This window comes from Taudactylus pleione, unplaced genomic scaffold (assembly GCF_031769625.1).
Source record: "Taudactylus pleione unplaced genomic scaffold, aTauple2 ptg000154l, whole genome shotgun sequence".
NCBI lineage: Eukaryota > Metazoa > Chordata > Amphibia > Anura > Myobatrachidae > Taudactylus > Taudactylus pleione.
The window spans coordinates 6,886,290-6,912,202 of record NW_028284556.1 but is presented as its reverse complement, the minus strand read 5'-3'; the positions used below and the strand labels follow the sequence as shown (position 1 = coordinate 6,912,202).

The window sequence follows — 25,913 nt, the reverse complement described above, 5'->3', positions numbered from 1 at the left end:
CGCAGATGGCTGACAGCCACCATAGCGCCAACCGTGTAATTGAGAGAGCTCTCTCTCATACAGATCCCACTACTACCATACTTAGTGTGCAAGGTTGGAAGAGCATCACCATTGTCATCATCACCATTGTCATAAGTTTGCGATGCAACGCTATTTTGCGCTTCAAACGCACAGTCAGCTTTGAACACAGAGAGCTCTCTCACAGTCAGAAACCACTCTCAGACACAGTCCAAGAGACGTCGCTATAGTGTGTAAGGCAGAGACCGCATCTGTTTTGTCGCATGTTTGCGTTTTGCGTTTTAGGCGCACAGTTTGAAATACAGAGCCCTGTCTTTCATTCTATACAGTCCATTCACTACCAGTTTCTGCAGTTATGAAATCACTATTGTGTGGTGCAAAATTCAATGGCACCGTCAGTTTTTAATATACAGTACAGGCACATTCATAGTGGCACGCTAGTTGTCCTAGCAGACGGGGGATGGTGTCCTTGGCAATGGTCACTATTCGTAGCATTTTTCAGGACACTAGGGCAGAGCTGACTGCTTACAGTAAATGGATTAACAAAGCATCCTTTATTATGGTAATGAGAGGCTCTTGCTTGCTTTGGGGGAAGGGACCTGATGCACTGTGTATGACTCTCGGCCCACTGGGCATGCGCCAGAAATCCCATCACGACCCTCCTACTGGGCATGCGCCCGCCAGAGATGGAAATTCAGCAGCATACCGACTGCAGTAATACAACCAACCAACTGTGCATGCTCAGTGATGATCTTCCATACGCCATGGCATAGTGCTACATGGCGTATGGCTTGGTGCCCCAGATCCCATTGTACAGGTACCCCCTCCATTTCTAATCCATCGCAGATGGCTGACAGCCACCATAGCGCCAACCGTGTAATAGAGAGAGCTCTCTCTCATACAGATCCCACTACTACCATACTTAGTGTGCAAGGTTGGAAGAGCATCACCATTGTCATCATCACCATTGTCATAAGTTTGCGATGCAACGCTATTTTGCGCTTCAAACGCAAAGTCAGCTTTGAACACAGAGAGCTCTCTCACAGTCAGAAACCACTCTCAGACACAGTCCAAGAGACGTCGCTATAGTGTGTAAGGCCGAGACTGCATCTGTGTTGTCGCATGTTTGCATTTTAGGCGCACAGTTTGAAATACAGAGCCCTCTCTTGGCGCTACAGATCCCATTGTAACCCCTCCACTGGGCATGCGCATGAAATCCCATTACAACCCCTCGAAGCAGACAGCCACCACAGCGCAAACATTGACTGCACTATTTAAACACACAATCAGTTTGTAATGTCTTACTTTTAAACAGCCTTTTAAACAACAACACTACAGTATTACAGTGCAACACTACTAAAGTAGTTTCATTATAGTGTCCAGAGCAGACAGTGCCAATAAAAAAAAATATACAGTATACGGTATGGTATATTCTTTTCCAGGGATCGAACCCGGACCATAATTCTACCAAAGTGATCACCTAACCACTAGCCCACACGACAGCTACAGTGAACCGGACACAGAGCGGCCTCATCCTTGTGCACTCCCGCTGCTGTTTTTAATTTAAAAAAAAAATTGTCATACTGTAATTCATCCCATCTCAGTGAAAGCTGTGCGTGCATCTCATTAATCTACAGTATCGGTTATACCGTGACAACAACTCGGGCAACTTCTACTGTTCAGGTACTGCACCGTACCGTATGTACAGTATGTGCAGTGATTTGCATCCTGTTATAAGATCTTACTGTACGTTACAGTACTGTACTGTATGTACATTATGTGATATTAAAAATACAGTATTGGTTGTGCGAACATGCAAATGCTGTGAATGTGATATCCATCCAATTTACTGTAAGTTTAATAGTATGGCATTCAGTACAAGGCATTCAGTACAAATTACAACAGTAGAGCACTTGCCACCCAGCGGTTAAGCACTGTATTACGTGCAATTACAAAAGTGGAGCACTCGCCACCCAGCGGTTAAGCACTGTATTACATGCCATAGCATATCCTTCGTTGAAGAATACCACGGTATGCCACAAGTCCATGGCGCGACTCAGAGGCCTGCACGCCACGCCACAAGTCCATGGAGCGACTCACGCCACGCCATGAGCAACAAAATAGCTGGGCAGATCTGTATATGGGTCTGGTTTACTCCTGGAGAGAATAGTAGTATAATGGTCTGGTTTACTCCTGGAGAGAATAGTAGTATATGGGTCTGGTTTACTCCTGAAGAGAATAGTAGTATATGTGTCTGGTTTACTCCAGGAGAGAATATTAGTATATGTGTCTGGTTTACTCCAGGAGAGAACAGTAGTATATGTGTCTGGTTTACTCCAGGAGAGAATCATAGTATATGTATCTGGTTTACTCCTGGAGAGAATAGTACTATATGAGTCTGGTTTACTCCTGGAGAGAATAGTACTATATGGGTCTGGTTTACTCTAGGAGAGAATAGTAGTATATGGGTCTGCTTTACTCCTGGAGAGAATAGTAGTATATGGGTCTGGTTTACGCCTGGAGAGAATAGTAGTATATTGGTCTGGTTTACTCCAGGAGAGAATAGTAGTATATGTGCCTTGGTTACACCAGGAGAGAATAGTAGTATATGTGTCTGGGTTACACCAGGAGAGAATAGTAATATATGTGCCTGGGTTACACCCGGAGAGAATAGTAGTATATGTGTCTGGGTTACACCAGGAGATTATAGTAGTATATGTGCCTGTGTTACACCAGGAGAGAATAGTAATATATGTGTCTGTGTTACACCAGGAGATTATAGTAGTATATGTGCCTGTGTTACACCAGGAGAGAATACTAATATATGTACCTGGGTTACACCAGGAGATTATAGTAGTATATGTGCCTGGGTTACACCAGGAGAGAATAGTAGTATATGTGCCTATGTTACACTAGGAGAGAATAGTAGTATATGTGCCTGGGTTACACCAGGAGAGAATAGTAGTATATGTGCCTGGGTTACACCAGGAGAGAATAGTAGTATATGTGCTTGGGTTACACCAGGAGAGAATAGTAGTATATGTGCTTGGGTTACACCAGGAGAGAATAGTAGTATATGTGCCAGGACCGGCGACAGGGGGGGACTAAGGGTACATCCATACCGGGCCTCAATGTCCACAGGGGGGTCCCAAGGACCCGACAGGCACAAAACGGGCCACCAGGACCCATAGCCACCGCCCAACCCGCCTCCCTTGTAGCCTGGCCTGGGCAGCGGTGGGCTCTTCCAGGTGGCTGAGCCTGGGCCAGGCATGACCTCCAAGTGAGCAACGCGGCGTGACATCATAGGTCACGTCGCCGCACGTCTTCCCCACCCGCCAGACAGGCTGCGCTGCTGCGCTGGTCAGGGGACTTCTAGCAACATCTATGAGGAGTCTAGGTGATGATAGAAGAATAGGGACCGGGGGCAGAGAAAGATAATAGGTGCTGGGTACAGAAGAAGGTGAAGGGGAAGCTCATAGGGGATGGGACAGAGGAAGGGTAAGGGGGCTGGAGACAGAAGGCGATAGGGGATGGAGGAAGGTGAAGGGGGCAGAGTAAGGTTTATGGGGCTGGGGACAAAAGAAAGTGATAGGGGCTGGGGGCAGAGGAAGGTGATATTGGCTGGGGGCAGAGGAAGGTGATAGGGGCTGGGGGCAAAGGAAGGTAGTAGGGGCTGGGGGCAGAGGAAGGTGATAGGGGCTGGAGGCACAGGAAGGTGATGGGGGCTGGGGGTAGGGGAAGGTGATAGCGGTTGGGACAGAAGGTGATGGGGGGCTTCTGGAATGAGGAAGGTGAATGGGAACTGAGGATGGCTGACTGCATACACCATCCCTCCTACTCGTGACAGCACTGTCATCAAGATGACCTTGGAAGAGACGGCAGACAAGAACTACAGCCTGCATCATCAGTGACAGAGAGACAGTGTGGTAAGCCATAGTGTATTATTACTTTATTTAAAAGGCTGGCATATCTTTCAGTTAACATATCATGATTCACATATCACACATGCAGGGGAGGGATGTGCCGGATCGGGGGTGGTGGTGAGAAGGTGGGGCCCCCTGAGACATCAGTCTACCGGACCCCGAGATTTCTGTGGCCAGCCCTGATATGTGCCTGTGTTACACCAGAATATTGTAATTGGTTTTCAATAAACATATATTTTATAACATGAATTAATACATTAAATACATAATAAAATCACATGTATCATGCAAAGAGTAATTTAAATTCATTTAAAACCTGACGTAAATACAAAATGAAAGTAGCAATTATGTTCATATTAATATGAACATCCGTGATCTTCCAAAGGGGAAGGCTGCTTCTTGCTGAGGACCAATTGCAAATATCATTGCAACCTTGCGATGGCAGCAGTCACAATAGTAATACAGGTTGAGTCTTCCAATTCCAAATATTCAGAAATACGGAATATTTTTGGCTTGACTGAAGATAATGAAATCTTTGATTTTGATGGTTCAATGTACACAAACTTTGTCTAAAGCACAAATTATGAAAAATATGGTATCAAATTACCTTCAGGCTTTGTGTATAAGGTGTATACGAAATATAACTGCATTTTATGTATGTACACAAACTTTATTTGAGCCACAAAATTATTGAAAATATTGTATAAAATTACCTGCAGACTGTGTGTATAATGTGTATATAACACATAAATGCATTCTGTGTGTATATTTGGGTCCCATTGCCAAGATATATCATTATGATATGCATATATTCCAAAATACGGAATATTCCATTATCCAAAACACCCCTGGTCCCAAGCATTTTGGATATCGGAGACTCAACCTGTAGTTTCAGTGGAAGGAATTTAGACACATTCAGCCAATCAGAAAAGGCCACTAATTATCATCATCAACATCAGTTCACATAAAAATTAAATCCAAAAGAAAAAAGGGAAAAAAGGACTGTTAATGCAACAGGGGTCAATCACCTCCTAACAGGTGCATGTACGTATTTCCTGTGGCCAGCATGGACGCATTGTGCATGAACACACCATTACTGTACTTTGCCCACACTTACACGCCCCCTGTAGCATCCATTCAGCCAGTCTATGGGCCTGATTCAGACCCGTTCGCAAGCGCTGAGCGCTCGCAACCGGGTCAATGGTGGCCAAGAGCGCATGCGCGAGACACAGATAGCGACGGGTAATCCGTCGCTCCGGGTCTCGCACCAAAGGGGGCATGCTGTCGATGTTGAGTGACAGCTCGCCCCTTTTGGTGGGCGAGCTGGGGGGTGGCTGGCCAGAAGGAGGCGTTCCCATGAAAACGCCTATCGTCTGGGGCCGGCCCCACTGACATCACAAGTGATGTCAGTGGAGAGATTCCGGCTCTGTTAGAGCCGAAATCTCTATGAGGCTTGCGTCAACGAGACCCTACCACAAGGGTCTCCTCGCAAGCCCGATGGTCACTCGCTATAGCTGTGGGTGGTCACCCACAGCTATGCGAGCGGCCAGGAGGCCGTTCTAAAAAAAGAAAAGACAGGTCCTGATTCAGAGCGAGCGCTCTGTCAGAGCGTCCGGCTCTGAATCAGGGCCTAAGTGCAAGTAGTTGTATGTGCAAAATATGTCCCAGTTGCCATTGTAACGGATGTTTTCATGCTCTTGCACATTACAAACAAAAAACAACACAATTTGCAGAAAAAGATAAGCGTAATTTGCGTTTACATTCAACTCTACATAAGTCACAGTATTTATTTGTAAACTTGAATTTCATAGAGTTTACACTCTATTAATATAGCTGGAAAAACAACAGTCAGTTAATTCTGCTCTGTGGAGAGATCTGTGTGGAGCTAGCAAAACGAGGATAATTTCACAGCAAAAAGCAGGGTGAGAAAATTACAGAACAGTTTTGCAATTTTCTAACATTAAATTGTAGTCTTATAGCTCCACCTGCTGGTTCAAAAATGTAAATGTATCTAAATTATAAATTTATACAGTACTTGTCTGTGCTGTGACTAGTATGAATACTTTTAAAGCTGTATACTGCTCTAGTTTACCAACTACGTACAGTATATAACTCTCCAAGGGCAGCAGCACTCACACTAAGGGGCCTATTTTTCATCAAAGGCCGTATGGCCTCCGATGATGAAGTTTTGAACTCACTGCGAGAGATACTTAAGTATCCAGCTCACCACGGGGGAAAAGTGACACCGGAGCAATTCATCATTGCTCCGGTGAGGGGACAACTGCTGAGTTGTCCCCGTGGTTAGTTTCGCAGCTACTTCTGTAGCTGCATTACTTACCTGCTCCCCGTCATCCCGGCTACCTCGGGTCACGCATGCGCAAAGCCGCCGGGGAGGCGGCAGAGGGATCCGCTCAGATCCCTCTTCGCATCCCTGGGAACTCCTTCCCATAGGAAGAAGTGGGAATCTGAGAACGAGCGCCGTCTGAAGATGGCACTTGTTCTCGGCAGCAAACTCCAAAAAATTTCAGTTGGCCCGGTGACTTAAATATGGTGAAACTAGCATTTCCGCATGGTTACTGGGCCATTTATCGTTTAATGAAAAGGCCACTAAGGGCCATATTTATCACAATCCGCTTCTCAGATGCAGATGTGATGTGATAAATTCACCAGGATTCACCATGCGATATTTGAATACATCGCAAGGATGTATCAAATATCGCATACAGGGACTGCACTTGTGAGAAAGTTTTGTCCCTGCAAATCCTCTCCGAACACTTCTTAGGGTATTTTCCGCAAAAAATACCCTGAGAGTGGTTCCCTCACTAAGCTGACACTTACCTGCAACGGTGATCAATGATCCAGTGAGCTCATCTGTGCCTCTGGTCAGCTGATTGCCAGGCTCCTGCTCTGTCACCTGGTGCTGTAAACTGAGATGCCAATTTACAGCACAAGTCAGATGCCTGGGTTATAGAGCAGGATCCCAGTGATTTGCTGACTGTAGGCACAGAGGAGCTCACTGGATCACCGAACACCCCTAGATTCAGGTAAGTGGGTTTTTTTACCTTTTGTTTTTTTCTCCAATGATCAGCTTGTGGTTTGTTTAGACACACAAGGTAGATCACAGGCACCTGCTCCCGTCTCCGCTCTGCCTGTCAGAGCAGAACAAGAGTAGTTGGAATAGAAGCAAGCCCTAATAACGCCATCTCCAGGTGGCGTTATTATTATAGTGCTTCCCCTGGTATTTTTTTATAATTGAACTTTGGTAAATTTGAAGCAGAACACATTTCCCATTACAAGTGTGGCAAATGTGATCTGCATAATAAAAATATGCAATTATATGCAAAAAATATACAAAGGGCTTGGAGTAGCTTTTCACAAAAGATAGAAGGGAAACCACTCCCCACCTACCCCAAACAGCCCAAGCTTGTAAGGGAGCAAGTTCAGCTAAATCCATAGAGGAGAAGCAGGGTCCAATCCCTCAGTTCCTAGAATCAGATTAACCAGTTCTTTACTAATCGATATAAAAAAATATGTTTCTAATCTCTACCCTTCATTAAAAGGAGTATCTCCTTATGGTGATGGTATGACAGCATAAACACAAAAAAGGTTAACATGCATAAATGTTATAAAAATCAACAGACTAAAATACAATGTTTAAATGATGAGTTATAATACACAATTTTTTGCTATTCAAATAGCAGCAAATGGTCTCACAATGAATAAATGTATAAAACATAAACATTCATAATAGCAGCAGAATATCTCTGGGTGAATAAATATAATAATGTATTGCCAGGTGGCTGCTTTACCAGATCCAGGAGGCAAGTGTGCAAGGTAAATATGGTTGAAGATTAATCCGGAGTCCTCTACCTCCCTGTCACGTCCCTCTGTTCTGGGTACAGCAGTCTGGCGCCTCCTCTCCTGGCAACGCGTTTCGGGACCACCTGTCCAAGATGCCTTGATAAAGGGACAGGTGGTCCCGAAACGTGTTGGCAGGAGAGGAGGCGCCAGACTGCTGTACCCAGAACAGAGGGACGTGGCAGGGAGGTAGAGGACTCCGGATTAATCTTCAACCATATTTACCTTGCACACACTAGGACACTAGTCAGTATAGTACTCCGTGTAGTCTGCACTACACAGTATCAAACACTGCCGCCGCAGTGTAGTACCCGGCGGCAGTGTGCTTGTTTTGGCAAACAGACTCTCATTGGCTGCTGCACCCACTGCCGGAGCTGGGCTGGAGCTCACTTATGAGCTCCACCTTCCGGCTCTCGCAGTGGATGATTGGAGCGGGCCGGGAGGACGGAGGAGTGGATGGCGGCGGGCACAGGAGCGGGGATTCAGGTAACTATTGGTTTTTTTGTGTGTGTATCTTTGTCCTTATATATGTAAGGGGCACTGGCACTGCATACAGGGGGCCACTACTGGTGGCACTGCATAGGGGGGACTACTACTCGGGGCACTATATAACACTACTGGGGGCTCTGCATGGAGGACTACTAGTGGGGACACTATATAAGGAGCACTTCATAGTGGGGACTACTACTGGGGGCACTGCATAGGGGGAACCACTACTGGGGGCACTGCATAGGTGGTACTACTAATGGGGTCACTGCATAAGGGGCACTGCATAGGGGGGACTACTACTGGGGGCACTATAAAAGGGCCTCTACCGGGACAACTGCATAGGGAGACGACTACTAGGGGCACTGCATAGAAGGTCTACTACTGTGGGCACTGCATAGGGGGGACTACTACTGGGGGCACAGTATAAGGGGCACTGCATAGGGAGGGGCCACTACTGGGGGCACTACATAGAGGGGACTACTACTGGGGGCACTGCATAGGGGGTACTACTAATGGGGTCACTGCATAGGGGGGACTACTACTGGGGGCACAGCATAGGGGGGACTACTACTGGGGGCACAGTATAAGGGGCACTGCATAGGCAGGGGCCAATACTGGGGGCACTACATAGAGGGGACTACTACTGGGGGCACTGCATAGGGGGTACTACTAATGGGGTCACTGCATAGGGGGCACTGCATAGGGGGACTACTACTGGGGGCACTATATAAGGGCCACTACTGGGACAACTGCATAGGGGAGACGACTACTAGGGGCACTGCATAGAAGGTCTACTACTGGGGGCACTGCATAGGGGGGACTAATACTGGGGGCACAGTAATAAGGGGCACTGCATAGACAGGGGCCTCTCGTCACAACTATCACGCAGATTGTGGATGCAACCGGTATTCAGGGAATTGGCTAGACCTATTCCTGAGGCGCGGAGTCTAATGTGCCGGCGGTATTCACCAGGGAATTGGCTGCGTCCGACACACAGGTTGCGGCCCTCAGGTTAGGTTTGCCTATACAGGTGTTGGGAGACTTGGTTGGAGTGCAGAAGACTTTGCGTAGTCGACTAGCCAGGTCAGAACCAAACAGATGAAAATGGTACCAGGGGGCAGGCGTAAATGGGTCACAAGGAATAGCCGAGGTCAGAACCAGATATCAACGCAGAACCAGGGATCAGGTAGAATCAGAGTCACGAACAAGCCAAAGTCAGAACCAATAATCAGGATATGCACAGGAACGCTGGAGAATGGTAATGGAGCCTATACTCTGGCACTGAGGTGCTCCCAGGAACTTCCTTATATAGGTCAGGGTTCAATCCAGCCCCAATCAGCAATTCCCTAATCCTGACCAGACTCTTATTTTACTCGCAGTACAGCGCGCGCACCCCTAGGGGCGCCACGACAGTCTGCACACCATCAACAGAGGAAGCACCAGCAGGTGCTGGGATCTCCCTGCCTGCCGCTCGCCGGAGGACACCACAGGGAGCCTGAGGGGATGTCATCTGCAGCGGGCGCCGGGATCTCCCCGCCTGCTGCCCGTCAGGGAACCAGTGCTGCCACACACGGTAAGTGATGACAGGTGTCCGGCACACTGTGACATTACCCCCCACCTCTAGGGGTGGGCACTGAACACTCCACAAACAGCTTGTTAGGGAACTTCTGATGGAATTTTCGAAGGAGTTGAGATGCATGGATATCCGAAGCTTTAACCCAACAACGTTGTCCCGGCCCATATCCCTTCCAATCCATCAGGAATTGAACTGCACCTTGGGACATTCTGGAATCTAAAATCTGTTTGACTTCATACTCCTCTTGGTGATCCACTGGAATTGAAGTGGGAGGGTTGCACTGTCTCGAATATCGATTAAGCACCAATGGTTTCAGAAGAGAGGTATGGAATACGTTGGGAATCCTGAGAGTACCAGGAAGTTTTAAGCAAGCAGCCACCAGATTGATGACCTGAAGAATCTGGAAATGACCAATGAACCTGAGAGCAAACTTCATGGTGGGAACCTTTAATCGTAAGTGCTTAGTGGATAACCAGACTTTATCACAGGACTACCTCTTCTCCTCTTGTCTGCCACTCATTTATACATAAATTCCTTTTCACCTCCCTCCAATTCCTGAAGAACCGACTCGCTGTGCCACCTACAGCTGGGAGAGATTCTGACTGAAGCGCAGGTAATTCTGGTATCACAGGATGTAGCCCATACTGAATGAAGAATGGAGAATACCCTGATGACTCATGGTACAAGTTATTGTGAGGAAATTCAGCCCATGGCAACAAGGAAACCCAATCATCTTGATTAGCTGAGACATATATCCTAATGAATTTCTCTAAATCTTGATTTATGCGCTCCGTTTGACCATTGCTCTGAGGGTGGTACACAGACGAGAACCTCAAGTTGATATGAAAACATTTACATAACGCTCTCCAGAACCTAGAAGTAAATTGTATCCCGCGGTCTGATACAATTTCTTTGGGAAACCCGTGTAACTTTAAGATTTCCTTTATAAATGTTTCAGCCAACTTCGGAGCCGATGGTAACCCTTTTAATGGAGCGAAGTGAGCGACCTTGGAGAACCTATCCACCACTACCCAGATAGTATTGAACCCCTGGCAGGAGGGTAGATCTGTTATAAAGTCCATGGATATATGGGACCAAGGACGATCAGGTACTGAAAGTGGACATAAAGACCCCGAAGGGAGTTGAGAGGGCATTTTATGCTGAGCACAGATGGTACAAGCTGCCACAAAGTCTTTGACATCATTACGTTCAGTCGGCCTCCAATAACTCTTAAGGATCAGTTCCAAAGTTTTCCCCACTCCAGCATGACCTGAAAAATGTGAAGAATGAGCCCACTGGAGTAGCTTAGATCGGAGTTCGGGTGCTAGCAATGTTTTCCCTGGCAGGATCTTGACTTTAGAAACTGCAAAAAAGCATCCAGGATTTAAAATTGGTTTATCCTCTATTACTTCATTTTCCTGGGCAGAAATGAATGCTCGAGACAGGGCGTCAGCTTTAACATTCTTGCAACCTGGACGATAGGTGATAACCAGATTAAAACAGTCAAAAAACAGCGACTATCTGGACTGGCGATAATTCAGACAATGAACAGTTTTGAGATAAGTGAGGTTCTTGTGATCTGTGTAAACTATCACCGGAAATTTTGCCCCCTCCAGCAGGTATCTCCACTCTTGCAATGCCAGCTTAATAGCTAACAACTCCTTATCCCCAACTGCATAATTCTTCTCTGGAGCAGAAAACTTACGGGAAAAGAACCCACAAGAGTACCACCCCAACTCCAACCATCGAAGCGTCCAGCTCCAAGCAGAAAGGCAAATTGCAGTCAGGTTGTCTTAGAATAGGAGCTGGCATAGGCCCTCATTCAGAGCCGCTCGCTATTTGCGGTCGTTCGTTCTAAAACAAGGGGTGGCTATTCAAATGAACCATTCGCTAATTGCGGTCTGTTCACGCCTCTAAGTCTGAACAAGCGAGCAAAACTTGCGGTTGTAATTTTGAAAAATACGCCCCCTTGCCGCTTGCACCATACGTCATGTCCGCTATTTATTAGATTAATCGAGTACATCGAACAGCGTATGAACTGCTCTCTATTCTTGTGGCTGTTTTTTTCAACCGCTATTTTTCGAGCAGTTCTGAGTAAAAAAAAAACAAGTGACGTGGTCAATGACGCTGCTGTATTAATTATGCACTCCCTTAAAACGCCCGTTTTGACCTTTAAGCACGCCTGCGTTCGAATTCCACACCCCCGTTTTCAAGCACCTTCCGCTGTTACCACCCACATACGCCTCCTTCTGTCACTCAAAATAGCAGGCTAGCAGGCATTCGCTATATAGCGAACAAACGATTTTCGGCCGCACTGACTGGTTCGCGCATGCGTATTAAAATCCGTACGCATGCGCAGATGTGCGAACATCGGTCAGAACGAACGAGCGGCCGCTTACGAGTGGCTCTGAATCAGGGCCATAAAGCAGTTTTAAAAGTACAAAGGCCTCTTCAGCTGCAGAAGACCACCTCCGGGTATCTTGTCCTTTTTTGGTAAGCGCAGTGATTGGAGCTGCTATGGTCGAGTAGTCTTTAATGAACTGGCGATAGAAATTGCAGAATCCCAGGAAACGTATTGCTTTTAAACTAACAGGACGAGGCCAGTTAGTAATGGGAGCTAGTTTTGCTGGATCCATCTGAAGGCAGGAACCAGAAATAATGTATCCCAGAAACGTTAGCTCTTTTTCCTCAAAGGAACATTTTTCAAGCTTGCAAAACAACTGAAACCAATAATCAGGATTAGGGGTGAGCGGGTTTGGATTTCTGAAATCCGAACCCCCCCGAGCCCCCCCGAACCGAGGCCGATCCGAGTCAGGATCGACTTTTCCCGCCTGACTCAGATCTGAAATCGAGGCAAAACGTCATCATCCCGCCTTCCGGGTCTCACGGGTTTTGGATTCTATATAAGGTACCCGCGTCGGCGCCATTTTCCGACTCGGCTGTGGACAGTGAAGAGGGAGGGTGGGAGTTAGGGCTGGCTGGGCTGTGTAGTGTAGTGCAGTGTTGTGCTGTGCTGCTGTTTTCCGTAGGGGCTGTGTCCACTCCTCCAAAGTCCATAGGGGCTGGCTGTGTTGTGCTGTGCTGCTATTGTCCATAGGGGCTGTGTCCACTCCTCCAAAGTCCATAGGGGCTGGCTGTGTTGTGCTGTGCTGCTGTTGTCCATAGGGGCTGTGTCCACTCCTCCAAAGTCCAAAGGGGCTGGCTGGACTGTGTTGTGCAGTCAGTTGTCCATAGGGGCTGTGTCCACTCCAAAGTCCTGTGCAGTGTCCCAGTCCTAAAGGGGTGCTGTAGTGTTGTCCAGAGGGTGCTCTGTCCATCAGGGGTGCTCCCCCCAAGTGCAAAGAAAATGTTTTTTTTTCTGTGTTTGTGAATTGTGTGCGCAGTAGCCGCACGTGCATCAACAAAGTAGCGCCAAGCGTGCACCTGTCATAAGTAAAGGGCCGGCTGGCATGACCGTTAAAGGGTGCTGTAACCCCCAAAGTGCACTCCAAACCAAATAAAAAAATATTTTCTGTGTTTGTGAATTGTGTGCACTGTGGCTGCACATGCATCAACAAAGGAGCAGTGCCAAGCGTGCGCCTGTGTCCCATAAGTAAAGGGCCGGCTGGCTTGTTCGTTAAAGGGTGCTGTAACCCCCAAAGTGCACTCCAAACCAAATAAAAAAATATTTTCTGTGTTTGTGAATTGTGTGCACTGTGGCTGCACGTGCATCAACAAAGGAGCAGCGCCAAGCGTGCGCCTGTGTCCCATAAGTAAAGGGCCGGCTGGCTTGTCCGTTAAAGGGTGCTGTAACCCCCAAAGTGCACTCCAAACCAAATAAAAAATATTTTCTGTGTTTGTGAATTGTGTGTACTGAGGCTGTACGTGCATCAACAAAGGAGCAGCGCCAAGCGTGCGCCTGTGTCCCATAAGTAAAGGGCCGGCTGGCTTGTCCGTTAAAGGGTGCTGTAACCCCCAAAGTGCACTCCAAACCAAATAAAAAAATATTTTCTGTGTTTGTGAATTGTGTGCACTGTGGCTGCACGTGCATCAACAAAGGAGCAGCGCCAAGCGTGCGCCTGTGTCCCATAAGTAAAGGGCCGGCTGGCTTGTCCGTTAAAGGGTGCTGTAACCCCCAAAGTGCACTCCAAACCAAATAAAAAAATATAATTTTTTCTGTTTGTGAATTGTGTGTGCAGTAGCTGCACATGCATCGAAAAAGTAGCGCCAAGCGTGCATCTGTGTCATAAGTAAAGGGCCGGCTGGCTTGACCGTTAAAGGGTGCTGTGACCCCCAAAGTGCACTCCAAAAAAAATAAAAAAATATATTTTTTCTGTGTTTGTGAATTGTGTGCGCAGTAGCCGCACGTCCATGAACTAAGTAGCGCCAAGCGTGTGCCTGTGTCATAAGTAAAGGGCCAGCTGGCTTGACCATTAAAGGGTGCTGTAACCCGCAAAGTGCACTCCAAACCAAAAAAAAAAATATTTTCTGTGTTTGTGAATTGTGTGCACTGAGGCTGCACTGCATCAAAAAAGGAGCAGCGCCAAGCGTGCGCCTGTGTCCCATAAGTACAGGGCCAGCTGGCTTGTCCGTTAAAGGGTGCTGTAACCCCCAAAGTGCACTCCAAAAAAAATAAAAATATATATTTTTTTGTGTTTGTGAATTGTGTGCGCAGTAGCCGCACGTGCATCAACAAAGTAGCGCCAAGCGTGCGCCTGTGTCATAAGTAAAGGGCCAGCTGGCTTGACCGTTACAGGATGCTGTAACCCCCAAACTGAGCTCCAAACCAAATAAAAAAATATTTTCTGTGTTTGTGAATTGTGTGCACTGTGGCTGCACGTGCATCAACAAAGGAGCAGCGCCAAGCGTGCACCTGTGTCCCATAAGTAAAGGGCTGGCTGGCTTGTCCGTTAAAGGGTGCTGTAACCCCCAAAGTGCACTCCAAACCAAATAAAATAATATTTTCTGTGTTTGTGAATTGTGTGCACTGTGGCTGCACATGCATCAACAAAGGAGCAGCGCCAAGCGTGCACCTGTCTCCCATAAGTAAAGGGCCAGCTGGCTCATTTCTTAAAAGGTGGTGTAACCCACAAAGTGCACTAGTCTCCAACAAAAATTAAAAATTATTTTCTGTTTGTGTGCGCCTTAGCCGCACGTATATATCAATATAACATAAATGGAGGACCAAACTTTCTCCGATAAAAATAAAATAGGGAAAGATCAAGAACCATTTCCTCCTAGTGCTGAAGCTGCTGCCACTAGTCATGACATAGACAATAAAATGCCATCAACGTCGTCTGCCAAGGCCGATGCCCAATGTCATAGTAGAGGGCACATACAATCCCAAAAGTTTAGGAAAATGACCTTAAAAAAAACATTTAAATCATCTGAGGAGAAACGTAAACTTGCCAATATGCCATTTACGGCACGGAGTGGCAAGGAACAGCTAAGGTCTTTCGCTATGTTCATGACTAGTGGTTCAGCTTCACATGACGATGGAAGCCCTCCTCCCGCTAAAAAAATCAAACGAGTTAAGCTGGCAAAAGCACAGCGAAGAACTGTGCGTTCTAAGAAGATATCACAAATCCATAAGGAGAGTTCAAGTGTGGTGGCGGCTGCTATGCCTGTCCTTCCCAGCACTGGACGGGAAGAGGTGGCTCTTTCCACCATTTGCATGCCCCCTGCAAGTGCTGAAAGGAGCACCCACAGTCCACTTGCTGATATGCAAATTGAAGATGTCACTGTTGAAGTACAACAGGATGAGGATACTGGTGTAGCTGGCACTGAGGAGGAAGTTGGCGAAGAGAAGTCTGATGGTGATGTGGTTTGTTTAAATCAGGCTCCAGGGGAGACAGTTGTTGTCCGTGGGATGAAAAAGCCCATCACGGTCATGCCTGGGCAGAAGACCAAACATTCCACCTCTTTGGTCTGGCAATATTTCTATCCAAATCCGGACAACAACTGTCTTGCCATATGTACCATATGTAAAGGTGAAATAAGTAGGGGTAGGGACGTTAACCACCTAGGAACATCCTCCCTTATACGGCACCTGCAGCGCGTTCATAAAAAGTTACTGTCAAGTTCAGAAACTTTGGCTAAGACCGTAAGCAGTCCAGAGACACCTAAATCCCGTTGTCCTGTTGTATCCAAGCGCCTGCAAACCACACCATCAACTCCCTCCTCGTCAATTTCTTCCTTAGTCAGGATCGGAAGTAGTCCTGCAGGCCATGTCACTGGCATGACTGACTCTCCTATCTGGGATTCCTCTGGTGGATCCTGCATTGCTACGCCTACTGCTGCTGTTGCTGCTGCTGGGAGTCGTTCATCATCCCAGAGAGGAAGTAGGAACACCACTACTTTTACTAAACAATTGACCCTCCAACAGTCCTTAGCGAGGAGGATGAAGTACGACAGCAGTCATCCTGAAGCAAAACGTATAACTGAGGCCTTGACTGCTATGTTGGTGTTAGACGTGCGTCTGGTATCCGCCATTAGTGCAGTGGGATTTAGACAATTGATGGAGGTAGTGTGTCCCCGGTTCCAAATCCCGTCTAGATTCCACTTCACTAGGCAGGCGATACCGAGACTGTACAGAAACGTCAGAAAAAGTGTCCTCAGTGTCCTGAAAACTGCGGTTGTACCCAATGTCCACTTAACCACGGACATGTGGACAATTGGAACAGGGCAAACTAAGGACTATATGACTGTGACAGCCCACTGGGTAGATGTATCACCTTATGCAGCAACAACAGCAGCGTCACCAGTAGCAGCATCTCAGAAACGCCAGCTCGTTCCAAGGCAGGCTATGCTGTGTATCACCGGTTTCAGTAAGAGGCACACTGCCGACAACCTCTTAGAGAAACTGAGGGAAATCATCGCCCAGTGGCTTAATCCATACTCTCTCACATGCTTGGGTAATGGTTTGGAAAATGTAAGCAAATATCTGATTGATTGGCAGGGATAATCCCTACTCTCTCATTTGCCTATGTGATGGTGTGGAAAATGTAAGCAAACATCTGATTGATTGATTGATTGATTGATTGATTGATTGGCAAGGATTTGTCGTTCTTATTATTTGTTCTTACATATGTTTTGGTCTACTTGTCTGAGTCATCGAGAACTTTGTGAAGTATGATATTGCTAAAAAGTATTATTATTATTATTATTATTATTATTATTATTATTATTATTATTATATAGTGCCAGGATACTCTGCAGTGCTTTAGACTCTTAAACTGTACTTATATCTTGGTAGCAACCAGTGTACTGTGTTTATTCTGTTGTTAGTCACTTCTATACTTCTATTTACAACAAGGTGGAGGAAGAAGAGCCTACTGGGTATATTCGCTTTGAAAAGTTCTTACCGATGATGACCAAAGTATTACTGGAGAGAAGGTATCAGACTCATAACACAAATATCATTATTATAAAATAAACAAACAGGCTTGTTATATACTAATGAAATCAATAAAAATTGCTATGTGCCATTATACACCACTTTTTTTTGATGAGCCATGTTTGAGTAATTGCTCAGATAAACACATTATAGCCCTCAAATGTTTCATACATATAGAAAAAAAAGCATAGAAAAGTGTGAGGAAAGAAAATACTTTATCATACTTGAAACAGTCAGTGTCTAGTTTACATAATCATAAAATTAGCGTAACACTTGTCTGACCAGATGTTACAATATGACCATCCTTTTTGGATGTAGGTATGGGCTTGAGCAGTCACTTCAGCTAGATATATATATATACTACAGGGGGTAATGCCCCCAATAGTAATGCACCCAGTAGTAGTGCCCCCAGTGGTAATGTACCCAGTGGTAATGCCCCCAGTAGTCATGACCCCTGTAGTAGTGACCCCAGTGGTAATGCCCCCATTGGTAGTGCCCACTATAGTAGTGCCCCTAGTAGTAATGCCCTTAGGAGTAATGCCCCCTGTAGTGGCAGAGCCCCAGTGGTAGTGTCCCCATGTAGTAGTGCCCCTTACAAAAAAACAAACAAAAAAAAACAATACTTACATGAAGCCCCGCTCCTGTGTCCACTGCAGTGGCGTAACTAGGGTATATGGAGCCCAGGGCAAGTAAAAAAATGGAGACACAAGGGGCATGGCCACTGGAAAATGGGGGCATGGCAACATGACACGCCACCGTTTCTCGTCACTCTGGGAACATTCCTTTCCATTCTATATGCACCTTAATGCCCCAAGTAGTAGTGCTCCTCTTGCAATGACCACTGTAATAGTGCCCCTTATGCAATGTCCCCAGTAGCAGTGCCCCTTATGCAGTGCCCTCCGTAGTAGCACCCCTATACAGTGTCCCCAGTGGTTCACCCTTATACAGTGCCCCTTATGCAGTGCCCCCAGTAATGCCCCTTTTACAGTGGCGCTAGTAGTGGTCCCCCTATGCAGTGCCACCAGTAGTGGCCCCCCTATGCAGTGCTCCGAGTAGTGCCCCTTATACAGTGACCCCAGTAGTGGTCTTCCCTATGCATTGCCACTTATACAGTGCCCCAGTAGAAGTCCCCCCTATGCAGTGCCCCCAGTAGTGGTCCCCCCTATGCAGTGCTACCAGTAGTGCCCCTTATACAGTGCCCCCAGTAGTGTTCGCCCTTATACAGTGCTCCCAGTAGTGCCCCTGATACAGTGCCACCATTAGTGGCCCCCCTATGCAGTGCCCCAGTAGTAGCCCCCTATATGCAGTGCCCCAGTAGTTGCCCCCCGATGCAGTGCCCCTTATATAGTGCCCCAGTAGTAGTCATCCCTATGCATTGTCCCCAGTAGTGCCCCTTATACAGTTGCCCCCAGTATTGTTTGCCCGTATACAGTGCTCCCAGTAGTACCCCTTATAGTGCCCCCAGTAGTGGTCCCCCTATGCAATGCCCCCAGTAGTGCACCTTATATAGTGCCCCCAGTAGTAGCCCCCCTTTTGCAGTGCCCCCAGTAGTGGTCCCCCTATGCAGTGCCCCCAGTAGTGCCACTTATATAGTGCCCCCAGCAGTAGTCCCCCCTATGCAGTGCCCCCAGTAGTGGTCCCACCATGCAATGCCCCAAGTAGTGCCCCTTATATAGTGCCCCCAGTAGTGGTCCTCCCTATACAGTGCCCCTTATATATTGCCCCCAGTAGTAGTCCCCCCTATGCAATGCCCCCAGTAGTGGTGCCCTCTATGCAGTGCCCCCAGTAGTGCCCCTTATATAGTCCCCCAGTAGTAGTCCCCCCCTATGCAATGACCCCAGTAGTGGTCCCCCAGTAGTAGTCCCCCCCTATGCAATGCCCCCAGTAGTGGTCCACCCTGATGCAGTGCTCCTTATATAGTGCCACCAGTAGTGCCCCCCCAAGCAGTGGCAGACAAAGACAAACACGTAAAAAAAAAAAACACTTACCTGAATCCCCGCTCCTGCGCCCGCCGCCGTCGTCCGCTCCTCCGTCCTCCTGGGCTGTCCCACTCTGCATTATGGGAAAGACATCATTACGTCTCTCCCATCACCCACTGCGGGAGCCAAATGATGGAGCTCATGAGTGCGCTCCAGCCCGGCTCCGGCAGTGGGCGCAGCAGTCAATGAGAGTCTATCTGATTCTCATTGGCTGGCTGCCAAAACAAACACTGCTGTCGGGTAGTACAAGTTTACTAGCCGGCGGCTGTGTTTCTTACTGTGTAGTGCGGACTGCACTCAGTGTGGCTCGCACTGCACTTACCACCCGTGTCCTGGACCATGGGTGGCGGCGCCCCCCCCGCCGCTGGTCCGATGGCGCACAGGGCACAAGTGCCGTTCGACCCCCCCCCCACTGCCTTCCGACTGGCAGCTCCTCAGAACTATGGGAGAGACGTCATGATGTCTCTCCCATAGTCCCCGTGTGTGGAGTCAGAAGCCAGAGCCCAGGAGTGAACCCTAGCCTCCAGCTGCCATTGCGGGAAAGAAGCCGGGTGCCTGCTGGTAACAAAGTGTCAGCGGGCGCCTGGCAACTCCCCGCCGTGCCGGGTTGACAGGCTGAGCTAGGTGGGTGGGAGAATGCGGAACTGGCTCTGTTCCAAATAGAGCTGATGCCCCATTCCGGCCCACTTAAACCCTATATACAGTCAGGTGCATAAATATTGGGACATTGACAGAATTTTCATATTTTGGCCTCTATTCACCACCACAATGGCTTTGAAATGAAACAAACAAGATGTGCTTTAACTGCAGACTTTCAGATTTAATTTGAGGGTAATTACATCCAAATCAGGTGAACGGTGTAGGAATTACAATGGTTTCTATATGTGCCTCCCACTTTTTAAGGGGCCAAAAGTAATGGGACAAACTAAACAATCCTAAATCTAACTTTCAAGTATAAGGCACCAGAGCGCTTATACTTAAAAGCAAGGTGTGCCGGGTTCACAGATATATATATATATATATTTATATATATATATATATATATATATATATCCGAGGTGCGGCACTCTCTATAAAAAAATATGAGCAACACAGATGTGGGAATCAATGTTTCAGTACCTTTTTGTACTATCTTCAGGATTAATCAGGAGGAATCTTATATTTTATTTATTGTGAGGACACCTCTAAAAGTTATTACTCGTTACTGTGAGTGCCGGACCTCCTGCTATTGTGTGTGTGTATATATATATATATTTATATATATATATATATATATATATAAAAAAAAATTATCCCTTATCTCGTGCTATAACCTAGAAGCAGCACCTCAAGTGAAACCCCTGTTAGTGGGCTCCAAACAATAAAAATGATAAGAGATACCTGAAGGCGCTAACGTATAATAATGCAAACTTAGTACATTCACATATAAAATCTTTTGTGTGATGGTTCAGATGATTTCATTAGAAGACTAATTCAGTCCATAACTCCAGTTTCACTTGATAATCTCAGAATGAGTGGTCCTGAAAATACACCCACTCACCAGAATGTCACCCAAGAAAATGGCCTCTCATTAGAAGATTCCAAAATGTATTTATTTGGATAAATTACAGATATAGTACAATGGCTTACATTAAAACATGACGTTAAACATCCCACTGTAAGTGTAGAGCAGATGTTGTATTGCACCACCACCCTTGCGGATGTGAGCTCACTGGTGGTATGCTCCACAAATAGCAGAAAGGGACGATATCAATACCCTACGCATTTCGTCCCAAAACTGGAACTTCCTCAGGGGTACAATCGAACATCAAAAGATTTGACAAGATAAAAAATATATTTTTCCACAGCGTATTTGCAAAAACGCAGTGGAGCTTGCAATCTCCTTCCAAACTAGTGTGATAATGACTGCCCAGCAGCTGGAATGAAATATTTAATCACTAAACAAGTGTTAGATTTTTCTTACATAGAAAAGCTGTTACATTCAATATGTTATGACATTGTCATATCTGTCAAATAGTCGGGGTCCACCTCTGTGAGCTTCTAACTATATGTTGTAGCAGTGGACGTAACAAATTACCCGATTACGGATTGAAAGTAACAGCTTTTCTATGTAAGAAAAACCAGAACAGTTGTTTTTTGATTAAATATTTTTAAGCCAATTAAACACTTTTAAATATTAATGGTGGCCTTTTGGCCTAATTTGTCTGGGTGATTTTCTGGTGCAAGTGTCTATTTCAGCACGACCTAAAAGAAAGAATCTGGTATTTGGAGAAAATCAACTCCCGGTTTTCAATAATCTATGGAGAGTTCCAAAGACATCTTTTAAGTTCATCTCAAGAAAGGACTTTTACTTACCTTATTATCCATTCAGGACTGATCTGTTTTGAAATTTTGTCTTATGAATTGATTTTATGGTTAGTATACAATTAAATTACTAGAGGTTCATTGTACATTGTTCATTTACAAAGATTCAGCGCCCTCTCTTTCTACATCTCCATTTTTCTAAAGGCTCATCTAACAGGGGGCAAATAGAGAGGTGCTGCTGGAGGGTAAAATATTCTACCTCTTTTATTGTATTTATTTAAGTTAACATTTAGAGCAAGTGGAGGGCATCTCTGTATATAATATATAATATATATATATATATATATATATATACACAGTATATACAGTATATATATATACTCTCAATATCTGCAAAAATTTATATGCCAGAGTGGAAATGACAGCGATTCCTTCTCACTTTCCCTTGCAGGTACAGGCCGATACCTGAAGATATTCTCCGACGAGCATTTGAGGTTGGGAATTAGTAGTAATGTGATTATTAGTAATGGTTATACTAGGGTTTGGAGATGATTTTATGTCTAGTACTCTTCTCTAGGTTTTAGATGACAAGAAAAAGGGATTCCTTACTAAAGAAGAACTTATCAAATACATGACTGAAGAAGGTAATGCATATTGCTCTAGATTATATTGCTCCATATATATTTGTAATTATAATGATTATCTGTTTTTTTATTTTCACCATATTTGGGGGGAAATGTTAATGAATTGACAAATGGTCATATCAAATCTCTCAGGAGAACCATTCACACAAGAGGAGATGGAAGAGATGATCTCAGCTGCTGTGGACCCAGACAAAAACATTGTCCCTTACAAGGACTATGCTGCAATGATGGTTGTAGAAGATTACTGAATAAGTCATTAACGATGTCACTTGTAAAATTAAATAATTAAAATTGTGAATTAATGCTGTTTTAAGGTATTGTGCTGTATTTGACAGTTTCTTGTTCCCATTTTCATGCCTTTTAAATCACCCCACCAACCACCTGGTGCTAATTAGCTACTTAACCTCCCCCAGCTTCGTCCCATGTGCGGCCATTTTTCCTAGGCTCCTGTTATTTGTCTGTGTAATGCTGCAGAGGGCGACTATGAGCGGCAAGGCCAATTATTTATTAACAGCTATTTATATAGCACATACAGATAATATTTAGTCATTTGCTCCAGTAGAATTTACAATCTATATTCCCTACAACGTGTTCATACATACTGAGGATGATTTCTGTTAGAAGTTAATTAATCTAGTATGTATGTAAACTACTGGAGTACCTGTAGGAAACCCTCCCGGATAGGTGAGAGAACATACAAACTCCACACATATAGGGCATACATGCCTACCCTCCCGGTTTTCGCGGGAGGCTCCCGATTTTTCAGATAATCCCCCGCACCCCCAGAAGGGTAGGCATTTCTCCCGCATTCTGCCCACTTCCTAGTGAAGTGGGCAGAATGAAAATTACCGCAGCGATCGTGGGTCTCCGTGTAGGAGGCAGGGCCTAAGACATGATTCTACATGAATCATGTCATTTGGCCCCACCCCCTATGCAAATTTTAGCCAATCGCGGCAATTTTACAGCGAGGGGGCAGGGCTTAATGACGTGAATCATCAGGCCCCGCCCCTATCACCACCCTCCTGCTTCTCTTACACGGGCTTCTCCCAGGAAGAGATTTTAGAAGGCAGGCAAGTATGATATAGGGCTCTGGTTTGAATCGAACCCATGACCTCAGTGAGGCAATAAAGCCATTCATTGCACCAGTATACTGCATCTTTCTACTCACGTTCTTCTGCAGCCATTTGGAAGTGGAGAAACGTCACTTAATCCTCACACTCTTCTGCAGCCATTTTGAAGTGGAGAAACGCCACCAAATCCTCACACCTTTCTGCAGCCATTTTGAAGTGGAGACACGCCACTTAATCCAGCTTTAAGGAGTTAAATTAATGAAACTTACCACAACTAGTTTTAGAACCAGCCCATAATATATTACATATGACACCAACTACTGGAGGCACTGCAAGGGGGGGACTACTACTACTGGGGGCAATACAAGGGGGGGACTACTACTACTGGGGGCACTACAAGGTGGGGACTACTACTACTGGGGGCACTACAAGGGGGGATCCACTACTGGAAGCACTGCAAGGGGGGGACTACTACTACTGGTGGCAAAACAAGGGGGGACTGCTACTACTGGGAACACTACAAGGGGGGGACTACTACTACTGGGGGCACTACAAGAGGGAGGGACTACTACTGGGGGCACTACAAGAGGGAGACCACTACTGGGGGCACTACAAGGGGGCGGGGTGACTACAGGGGGGGACCACTACTGGCGGCACTGCAAGGTGGAGACCACTACTGGCGATTATTACTGGGGGCACTTCAAGGTGGGGGCTACAACTGGGGGGACTACTACTGGGGGCACTACAAAGGGGGGACTACTACTACAAGGGGGGACTACTGTGGGCACTACAAGGGTGGGACTACTACTACTAGGGGGGACTACTACTGGGGGCACTACAAGGGGGGGACTACTATGGGCTCTACAAGGGGGGACTACTACTACTAGGGCCACTACAAGGGGAGGGGACTACTAGGGGCAATGCATAGGGGGGAGGGGACTACTACTAGGGGCACTACATAGGGGGGAGGGGACTACCACTGGGGGCACTGCATCGAGGGACCACTGCTGGGGGCTCTATAAAAAGGGCAATACAGGGGGTACTGCATAGGGGGGAGACTACAACTGGGGCCACTATTTAAAGGGCACTGCATAAGGGTTACCACTATTGGGGGCACTGTATGGGGGGTGGACTGCTACTGGGGGCACTATATAAGGGGCACTGCATAGGGGGTACCACTACTGGGGGCACTATATAAGGAAACGGAAAAATGCAAACATTAACAAGATATGCGAAATAGACAACAATGAAAAACCTGCGACTGAGATCATGGAACAAAAGTTATATTCCGAGGTCTCGGCAGTATTATACATCATGCGGGTGAGGAGGCACAAGAGGGTGGCATCAACTTGAACCTCAAACATCTAGCAATATATAAAATCTAGATAAAGACATCAAAACAAAGTAAGACTAGAAATCTTTACTCTATGGGAAAATGCAAGAGTAGTAATGTTAAATATATAAAAGCTCAATACAATCAACAACATCCTGAAGGGAAAGAAAGAGACAAACAATCAAGTAACTTCTGTTTCTGAGCGAGTTGGAGAAGACCTGAGTCGACGTCAGGGATTAAGGACCGTCTGCCAAGAGGAAGGTTGGGCTGAAGTTGAGGGTAAGTCCCTTTGCGCTAACGGTTCTTTCCAGTCAGGAATCTCGATCTTCGGAAGGCCCAGAGAAGAGCAGGAGGGTAGATCAGAAGAAGTGAATGTGTTTTGCCCGAGAAAGTTACTTGCAAATGGAAAGGGAAACCCCATTTGTACTTCAATTGGCATTTACGCAATTCATCAGTCAATGGGCGCAGGGCTCGGCACTCTTACAAATGAATGACATCGCCATTAAAGTCTATCTCCTCCAGTTGTCTAACTTTCTGCATTATTTCTTTTTGAGAGAAATAGTGTAGTCGGCAAATTACATCTCTGGGGCAGTGGGACGAGGAACCACGGGGCCGTAGAGCTCTATGGGCTCGGTCAAATTGTAATTTGTCGTTTGGATCATTGCCGAGTATCTCGTTGAAAATTTTTGTTAGCGCGTCAATCAAATTAGAAGATAGGACATCTTTGGGAAGACCCCTTACGCGTATGTTGCTTCTTCGGCAACGATTATCCAAGTCGTCCATCCTAGAGTTAAGCAATATTATTTCTGTAGACTGTTGAGATACTATGTTAGTCAGTTTGGACAAAGTAGCATCTGAGTGATCCTAACTATCTACTAGGGACGTAAGGCAGTCCGAAAGTAAGGACAGATCCTGTTTAACAGAGGCCAGTTCCTGTTGAAGGGTATTTTGGATATCATGTTTAGTTGGCAGAGCCTTTACTTATGCCAGGAGTTCTTGCATGTTATTGCTTCACTTCGCAGAGGTTTGATGAGCTGGGGAGTCCATTGACAAAGGACAAGGAGAAATCTATGGATCTGAACAGGAGTCTAAAGAACCTGGGATAGAATCTTGTTTAGAAGGAGTCGGCAGAAGGAAAGGACGTAGGCCTTGTTGGGATGACTGTGGGCCTGATTCAGACCCGCTCGTGAGTGCTGAGCGCTCGCAAGCGGGTCGATGTTGGCCCAGTGCACATGCGCACGACGGAGCCCACTCCATTGTGCGCATGCGCGAGACCCGGATAGCGACGGGCAAGCCGTCGCTCCAGGTCTCGTATCAAAGGGGGCGTGCTGTCGATGTTGAGTG

At 46.3% G+C, this 25,913-nt stretch overlaps 1 protein-coding gene across 1 annotated transcript in view; it reads left to right on the top strand.

Moving 5' to 3' along the window:
* Positions 1–22,424, top strand: part of DRC8 (dynein regulatory complex subunit 8) — a 56,914-nt gene extending 34,490 nt beyond the window's left edge. Inside the window, exons 4-7 of the mRNA XM_088474474.1 lie at positions 17,159–17,238; positions 21,974–22,016; positions 22,100–22,166; positions 22,299–22,424. Of these exons, the coding sequence (XP_088330600.1) occupies positions 17,159–17,238; positions 21,974–22,016; positions 22,100–22,166; positions 22,299–22,414 (306 nt within the window). The 3' untranslated portion in view covers positions 22,415–22,424. The remainder of the gene's footprint in view (positions 1–17,158; positions 17,239–21,973; positions 22,017–22,099; positions 22,167–22,298) is intronic.
* The last annotated feature ends 3,489 nt before the right edge of the window (positions 22,425–25,913 follow it).